At 46.2% G+C, this 9,201-nt stretch overlaps 1 protein-coding gene across 1 annotated transcript; it reads left to right on the top strand.

The window, feature by feature from the left end:
- Positions 1-6: 6 nt before the first annotated feature.
- prr36b (proline rich 36b) lies at positions 7-8,272 on the top strand. Its single transcript, XM_005738055.1, has 2 exons — positions 7-1,958; positions 4,988-8,272. Exons 1-2 carry the CDS (start codon positions 29-31, stop codon positions 5,929-5,931), a joined length of 2,874 nt encoding a protein of 957 aa, XP_005738112.1. The 5' UTR covers positions 7-28; the 3' UTR covers positions 5,932-8,272.
- Positions 8,273-9,201: the final 929 nt, after the last annotated feature.

Raw genomic sequence — 9,201 nt, 5'->3', positions numbered from 1 at the left:
GGAAGAAGAAGAGAAGGAAAACTTGTTTATGCATACCCCCGCAGCTCCCGAGGCCTTTAATAACACAGTGCAACCTCACTTATTGGGTGCCTCCCCTCTGGATGATTTCAGCCCCAGAGGCCTGATCTCTCCTCATGAAAAGGAGGAGGCCGTGGAAAAGGCTGATGAGGAAATCAACGAGGATGATGATGAGGAAGAGGATGATGATGATGATGAAGAACAAAGGAGACTGGGCTATCAGCCTTCGTCTTTGATCACTGACATGAGCACGTCTCAGCCCTCTGACGACTTCCAAGTGCGCTCCTCTGCCTTTGGAGGTTCAACAGGGTGGCACGGTGACGACTTGCTGTCTGGGATGGACTCTGAGGATGTGAGCAGCTGCACCAGCAGCCGACAGCAGGGGGTCTCAGACCTTAGTAGCACCCAGCATACCGCAATTCTAGAGGGCACCCAGAGTTCAGATGCCCTGGTTGACACTAGCCTCCGTGGTTCTGAGGGAGATGGTAACCTCATGGGTTCTCCCAATGTGGAAACCCTAGCCAATGAAGAAGAGGACGAGGATGATGAGGATGAGCGGGTGGACGATATGGATTTGAGCTCTGAGAGGGTAGACGAACACCATAAAGTTTTCCAGGAGCAAGGGCAAGATGAGGAAGAGGATGAAGACGTGGAAATGCGCAGTGAAGGAGTGATGGAGAGCTGTGAGAATGAGGATGACTTTAATGAGGAGGCACATTTAGATAACCTCAATCAATCGGGTCCTCCGCCCTCCATCCCTGCATCCTCCTGGGGCCAGACCAACCCCTTCTGTGATACCTGGGCTCAGCCAGCCTCTCTGCTCTCCGTCTCCTCCCCCAGCCCTGTGTCCGACCACGGTGCTGCTGAGTCTGAAGCGCCCACCCAGTCTCCTGCCCAGGCATGTTTGGACGTCAGCGCCCCATCCTTTGCTCCTGAGATGGAGCAAGAAACCAACCTTCATCAGTCATCATATGAGGAGACGAAGGGCTCAGTTCTTGCAGAGGCTCCCACCCTACTTGCTGCCCCACCTGTAGGCATGTCCCAGTCCAGCACTCTAAGCGGCACGGCTCTGGCAGCCCAGAGCAGCAGCGAGACAAGCACACCAGAGGAACTCCGTGACTATGACAGCAGCTCTGGAGTCGAGTCCCGCTCTGACAAGCAGCAGACCCCAGTGCCTGCTTCGGTTCAGCCTGACATGGAGCAGGATCTCGGTATTCACTTAGAAAAAGGCGACGGAGAAGAGGAGGAAGCCGAGACGCTCCCCGCCGACGAGGTCCTGGGCACCGGACCCCCAACTGCTCCTGCATCCGCCCCTTCTTCCCCTTCCACCTCGGGAGACGAGGCCAGCGATACAGAAGGGGAGATGCAAATAAATGACCCTGAAGCACCCATGATGGTAGATGAAAGTGCCGGGTTTGAGAGTCCTCCTCAGACGTGTAGCCTGCCCGCTCTCGAGGAGGACGAAGAGGCTGGGGACACACCAGCTGGGGAGGGTGAGGAGGATGGGGGCGGGGCCACCCCTCAGTCAGCCAATTCTGTAGCGTCTTACGGCTTCGACTGCACTACATCCAACTCCAACGCCCACTCCATGGCTGAGAGCTGCGGGAAGAGCCCTGGAATCTTCTCCTTGGAAAACGAGGAGCAGCTGCCAGAGGAGGCCAAAGACCCCTCCCTCATCAAGGAGCTGACGCTGCCACCAGCTGCCACCTCTGCCCTTGCAGAGGACCTGCTGGGCAGATCTGTGGATCTGATGCCTTTGGGTCACCCGGAGGATAACCATCCCAGTCTAGATGACCACCACTACATGCTGGGAGGGAAGATTGCAGCAGACCAGCTGGAGGACATCGATCCAGTCGAGGCCGAGGAATCTGGAGGCACCGGCGACAACCAGGCATCCTACTACTCTACCATATCTGATAAGACTGATAGTTTTCTGGCAGGTAACGTATAAGTCCCTCCTGTTACCCCCCGGAATGCACCTTTTCCCTGCAACCCTCCCCCTTTTACCTGTTTTCTTCTTTTGTTTTCTCTCCAATTGGGTTAGATGGTTAGAAGAAGAAAAAAAAAAGGAGAGCAAGATTGTAGGAAAAAAGATTTGAAAAAAATGAACAAAGGAGAAGGAAAAAAAATGACTGTAGCAATTTTTAAATGAAGCCTCCCTCTTTCATACTGTTATGGTCACGGTTATGAGTGTATGGCTTAACTCCATTTTTCTAGTAGGATGTTCTTTTTAAGTAACCCTGCTTATTCTGTAGCCCCTGATGGGGTATTGACTGATTGGTCCAATGTGACTGAGCTTTTAAACCGAAAAAAGGAAAAGGAAAAAAAAAAAGACAACACACAGACGGAATAATATGGACTCATTGTGTATTTATCCTACTGTTTTTACCAATCAAATGTCAATGATTTTTGTTGTTGTTTTGTATTTGCTTATTTTTTGGGGGTTTTTTTGTTTTGTTTTGGTTTCTGTTAAAACCTGGTCCTCCCCTTCCCTGTGTACACACACTCCATGTTCAACAGCACCATAGCGATAGTCGCTTTTTTCTTTTATTTGTTTGTCTTCTGCTTTCAAGACTTTTAGCTATCAAAATAAAGGCTAGATATTAACACAGCAGGTTTCATTTTGCCGTTACGGATTAGTTGAAGTAGGTGTGTGTGCGGGGGGGGCGGTCAATAGATTGCAGTTGGTGACGCTTTTAATGTGTGCTTCAAGAGGTTCTACTGCTCTTTGCATAGGTTGTTAAGGTATATAACGTGCAGTCACGTACGGTATGTGTTTCAGGCGTTTGGTTAAGTGGCTTCAAGCTTCGAGCCTCAGTTAGCAGATCATTTGTGTTCCAAGAAGAGACTAACGGCTAGCCTTTTTATTCGTGATGAGACGCTACATAAGCTCCACATCACAGCTTTACACTCTCTGAAACCTTTTCATAGTGGGCGTTTGGTTTACTATTTCAACAGTATATTGCATGTTTAATTAACAAAGACTCTGTACTACCTGGAAATTTGCAACAATTCTACACTAGACATGATGTTCAGAAATGAATGGTTCACATTAGGTTATCTTTCAAAATTCCATTAAAACATCATTGCAAGGCATTTTTGTTCCTGTTTCCTTTTTTCCCTATGGATCCGAGCATGTCTGAACTCGTCTCCTTGTGTTTGTGTGTGTGTGTGTGTGTGTGTGTGTGTGTGTTTATGCAACAGTATTTCCCAAGTGGCGTCTCTTATTCTTCGCCATGGGAACTGCTGTTAAACAGGAAGTGATGTGGCCGTTGTTCAATGGTGTTGTGTCTAGATGGAATTTTGGTCAAAGTAAAAAGGCAATCCAAGATCTTCAGCACGCTTACTTACACCTTTGTCAACTTTTCAGATCCGCCAACACAATGTTCAGCGCACTCTCTCTCTGACAGGCAGTGCTCACTTAAGGTTCTTGTAAACAAACAAAGCTGTTCTGTGAGAGACGCATTTGTCACACCTCAAAAACATTTAAATGGATCTATTATGATTTTCCGTCACATACACACTGTCACACACTGGTGGATGTTCACATTAAACATGGCCACAGTATTAAGTATGGTCAGTAGAAGCATTCTAAATACTCTGTTTCAGATAGTTTTCTACTCGTGGAGCTGTATAATAACCTCAAAATATACTTTTCCTTAATATGACCTTAATATGTTCACGTCAGGCTTACAGCTCTGACTTGGCACAGAAGCCCCACTGAAAAGCAGCAGCCAATCAGAAGAAGGTCAGCTTAATGGGACTCCTACACTACAAACAAGCATTTAAGAAGATCGCTTAAAGTTCCTCTTCCTCCTCGTCTTTGCACAAGCACATTGCTACACTTCTTGTCACATTGCCACCATCAGTTGTCACAGCTGTAGTAGCAGATTGTACCCATTGTTTCACAAAGATAAAGGGGCCCAGGCATGAATTCATCGGGCTACCAGTGCTCAAAAACTGTACAGAACACATTTAGCAGCATTTCTGATTATTCTCCCTCCTGCAGTAATGCAGTAATGAAAAACCACTTATGATGAACATGACATTAAGTCAGCAGTGATATAAATTGGGGAGGTGGAATGGAGGTGGGCTGCAAAGAAGCTTGCAGGTATAAAACAGTTGGATGACTCGTGCTGCTTAAAATGCAGGTCCAGTTTGAGTTTAGCCAATCAGATGTGCAGAAGGGCATGAGGTGAATCTGCATCCTTGTTCGCTACATATGCAGCTATAAATAGTACCATCTCCTCTCTGGTCTGGCCTCGTGCTCTTCCTTGAAACCCTGACCAGAACATACCCCACAGCACACACACTGACACAGCTGTAGCTTAGATGTCTCTAAAATACCAGCTTTTGTCATTTCCTAAACACTAAATTTACATTCATGAGACCATGAACGACTTGATTCAGGTTTGTGCTTCCCTGACTCGGTGATTATACTTCAGTGATTATACCGTTTCTTCTACCGTACACTGAAGTTACTTTTCCACATGATTAAAACCACACATTATCTTGATATATTCAACTTCCTGTGATTATATTTTTTATCAGTTCTATCCCATGTGCCCGTTGTCTGTACTCTACTGTGAATCACATATATGACCACTGTCCTGCATGACAGACATCATGTTCCTGAGAATGACACCTCAAATGTGAGACTGGGATTTTGGTGCAGACTACTCAACCGAGTGGTCCTATATGAAACAAAGGTGTGGCATTAGAGGAAACATGTTGCACTGAGTGTTGTGTGATGTGTTTCATTGTACCGGTTTGTAGCAGCGGTGTTCAGCATTCCTCTATCGCTTTTATTTTGGAAGCCCCTTCCCTTGTTTTTTGTTCCTTTTTTTTGTTACACCTTTTTGCATTTGTGTCAGATCTCTCCTCCTTCCTGGCCCCTTGTTGTACCACCCGTTCTGTTTGATGCATGCATCTATAACGGATGCACCAAGTGATCTTGACTGTCCCACAGGAGATTGGAAGAGATATGAAGTGGATGAAGCTCACAGATGGCAAAAACACTCACAGGAAGACAACCAGAACCAGAACCACACTGCTGCAGCTCCCATAGCGAATGGTCACTACTTGGCAATGGTCCCGGGCAACAGGAGGCCCATTGATCCGACTCTTGCTGCCCATTTTGCCAAAATTGCTCCCCCTCCATCTTTGACCGTTGCTGCTGCTGATGGTCACGCTGGCGGAGAACAGCTGAAGAGGCTGGAGCAACACCAAGAAAAGCTGAGGGAAATGCAGCAGCGCCAGGTGCAGGAGAGGCAGAAGAGGCAGTGGCTGGAGGAAGAGCGTCTGAGGCTGGAGCAACAGAAGCAGCTGGAGAAGCAGCGCAGGGAGCTCCTCCAGCTGCAGCTGCAGCAGCAACAGCAGGAGCACCGCCACCGCAGGCAGGTCCTGCAGTGGCAGCTGGAGCTGGAGCAGCAGTACCGCATGCAGCAGAAACAGATCCAGCAGCAACAGCAGCTCAGGAGGAGCCCGACCGGAGTGATGCTCTCCCCTTCCTCGGGGCTCTGCACCATCTACGAAGCCATGGAAACCAGCGACGAGGAGGACGAAGCCAGAGGGGAGGTGAGAAGGAGGGGGCGGTCCCCCCACCGGCAGCAGCACCTGCGCCCGGTGCCCCCACAAGAACTGGAATGGAATAAGAAGGTGGACATGGTCCAGCAGCTCATCAACCAGACCATGGTGCTGTCTGGTGATACAGACTGCCCTCCGCTCCTCCTCCTCCCTGTGGGGACCGGGGGCACCCTAAGCCCCCTGGAGAGCAGCATGTGGCCCAGTTTGTTTCCCCAGTTCAGCCCTCCTACCGCTACAGTCACATCTGTCAGCAGCTACTCCCCAGACAGCCAGGGCAGCTCCCCAATCAGTGACTGGACTGTGGTCGAGGTGGAGACCCATCACTGAACAAGGGAGGCGGAGAAGCACATCAATAAATCGGAGCGAGGAACAGTTTCACATATTTACGAATATCTGTTTTTAATTTTTGGCACAGGGTTAGGTGAGAAGATTGATACGACTCTCACTGCTGTTCAGCTCAGTCGAGCCACGGTTATTCTAAGAAATTGAAATCTACTGGCAAAGATGGAGGGAAATGTATCCAAATAAGCTCACAAATAAATCTGTATGGAAGCAAAGCACAAAGACGACAACTGACCTTTATTTGATGGGGTTAAACAGTCCCCTCCTGTGTGATGAACTGCTGACACCAGGATTTGGTGTGGATTTCTGGAGGCTCTGAGTTCATGTGATGAGGTTCACCGATGGGAGGGGCTTGGAACACAAATAGGAGAGCTGCAGGAAGCATTTTCTACATACAGCCACACACCAGAGCCAAAAAGGTGATATTGATCTACTCGTCTAATGCTGTGCCAAAATCTCACGCTGTTATTCATGAGCAGCGTGCATCATACGACTGAACTCCTCTCACAGATCTGATCTGCTTAATTTAATGTGCCATCGTTAATGAAGCCATACGAGAATTTTACGGTTAAGCCGGATACTTGATTTAACCATAAGACCATACCAACCTGGTCTTCAACAGATGTCATTATTTGTAGTAGAACATATTCGCTGTAGATGACCCCATGTAATTGATTACTGTAACCCAGACATGCATACTGTCATACTGTCGCCTCACATTAGAGCATGTTCTCCTTACCAGAAGCACTTAACATCTGTCCTCAGCTGTCTTACTCTGAAATGCGCTGGATCTACTTTAGCAGCCCTGTTGTCTCTTGTGTCGTGTGGGTGCAGCGCTCCATGTTGTTGTCTCTTTTGTATCTAGACCAAACACTGGTCGCTCTCTCAAACGAGAGCCTGAGCTATGACAAATTGCACTGGTTTTCTACCGTTGTTTATTCGCTGTTATGGTCTTTGCCAAAGTATTTATACAGGTAAGTAGTGTTGTGTTACATAGCCAGTACTGTTGATAGATGAATATTTTTTCTGGGCTTTTACATCTCCCCAAATCCCCATAGTGAAATACCTAAATCGGTGTATTGTGTCCCCCTACAAACACCAGTCTCTGCTCAGTGTTACTGTGACTATACTCGACAAGCAGGTTTTCATGGACTTAATAGAGCTGTCAGTCACGGAGGAAGAGGGAGGCGTTAAGGAGAAGAAGGGCGCTCCTTGTTCTGCTGTGAGGGGTGAGGGAAGGCGTACAAGGGTGCAGGGCTGGTTGGCGGGGGGAAGAGTTGTCCTCCCTCACACATTCCGAAGTTATAACCTCATTTCCTGGGTCACCCAGTGTTCAGGGAGTCTCCGAGGTTACAGATGACATCATGGTGGGGGGAGAAGAAGAGGAGATGCGGAGATGAGACAATGCACCCACTCTGAGGCTGTGGGGATTGGAGGGTGGAGGGCAGGCCAAGTACCAACCTCTATATTTCTTTTATTAAGTATATTAACATAGTCTGTGAAGAGTTTCTATATATTTCCCTTTGTTATCATATTTTTTAAAAGAGGTGTTTACTTGTATCAGTCAGGTAATGAGAACATAGCAGCCTGTCTGATATTTAAATGTGTTGAGTGAAGAGAAAAAAAGCACCTGTGTTTCTCTTTGTGTCTGCACAAGGTAGGTGATGTCTGTCTGGGATGATCGAAGTGAAGAAACACTGCCACCTGTTGGCAGCACGTGTGGCACACTGACCCATTCTTCCACTTACACAGCCTGTGAATCTCTTGCAGTGACATCATTTAATTTGTGTTATAGCTAATAGGCTTGTCCTTTATCTACTGCTACTGTAAGCAAAGTGCCCGTTTATATGAGTCTGAAGTATCCTAAATGAATATTTTAAAAAGCAGATTATATTTCAAAGTGCACACAGAATATAGTTTTCCAAAAATATTTGTACTACAGCTGGACTATGTTATGTGGCCTCTGCTGTTGTATGCTGCTTTCTATCATATCATTAAGAGTTTGTTCTTTCTGAAAAGATCAACATACAAGCAAGCGTAACTAGTGCATGTGTGATTAGAGTAGACTTATATGTGCACCTTTATTGTCAAAGTACTACTCCGCCTCAAGCCACTTTACACAGATATTTTTGTGTACCTTTGCTATTGAATTTCATATGAATCTATACAAAATTGCTGTTTACATTCTCAGTATTTTGATATTCAGTGTGCGAGTGATCGTCATCCTCTTCTTTAGTACTGGAGAAGCTTTCTTTGTTGTGCCAGTGTTCCAGATCATTTTAAAGTATAAAATGTCAAAACTTTTATGCTTTCAATATTAAATAAAACTGCTTTAAATCAATTGGTTATAGTCTTGTTTTAAAATTCACGTCATTTGAAAAACAAACAATTTAAAAAAAAGATGTAAATGAGAAGCAGCTACTCAAAAACACTGAGTCGGATTATTTTCATACAGAAGAGAAGAGGACCTTTGCTCGGGGTTACATGTGTACGGTAGCCAATGAGGGGTTAACTCAATGTACACTCACCAGCTGCTTCCTTCATTTAAGCATTGTTTAAACACTGCAGCCTAACTTAGTATTGTTTTTGACCATGCCCATCTCTTATGACCACAGTGTCACGAAGCCAAAATCGCCATAAACTGGTTTCTTGAACACAACAAGTCTCCACGGCCACCAGATCTCAATCCAATGGAGCATCTTTGGGATGAGGTGGAACATCACGGAAGTGCAACAGACAAATCTGTGCTGTGAAGTATTGAAGTGTTTCTGAAAACAAAAGGGAGTCCAACCCAGTACCTGAAGACTGTGTGTACACTGTAGATGGCACATACTACACATATGATAGCACTGCTTAGTGGAAAATATTGTTTTCCATAAAAATCCCAGGTCCAAATATCACCAGTTTTCTGTTCATACAGAAATCTGTATCACAAATAAAATCCAGTTCTACTCCTGCACTCTGAGCTCAGCCATAATCCATCCACAAAGACAGTGTGGGTGTACACAGTCTGCACTCACCCTGTATGTCTCCCTCAGCCGTCTGTTGGGTTTGTTAGACCAAGGTGAGTTAACTCACTGTGTCATCAAACCCTTTTATAGTTTGTAGTTCTTTAAAGTTGTTTCCATTGTATTTTAAATGTTGCCTCTACTCAGCTACATTTCAGATGCAAAACCACACTTTTTTTCACTACATACAGTGGGGCAAAAAAGTATTTAGTCAGCCACCGATTGTGCAAGTTCCCCCACTTAAAAT

Source organism: Pundamilia nyererei, unplaced genomic scaffold (genome assembly GCF_000239375.1).
Source record: "Pundamilia nyererei isolate P.nyererei 1_Seehausen unplaced genomic scaffold, PunNye1.0 scaffold00081, whole genome shotgun sequence".
In the NCBI taxonomy this organism is placed as follows: Eukaryota; Metazoa; Chordata; class Actinopteri; order Cichliformes; family Cichlidae; genus Pundamilia; species Pundamilia nyererei.
The sequence above is the reverse complement of the archived record's forward strand: the minus strand, read 5'-3'. Positions and strand labels throughout refer to the sequence as shown.

Bases quoted from the DNA above. Each gene is read 5' to 3' on its own strand.
- prr36b (XM_005738055.1), top strand. From the start codon at position 29: ATGCATACCCCCGCAGCTCCCGAGGCCTTTAATAACACAGTGCAACCT. The intron at 1,959-4,987 runs GTAACGTATAAG...ACTGTCCCACAG, and splicing joins GACTGATAGTTTTCTGGCAG to GAGATTGGAAGAGATATGAA.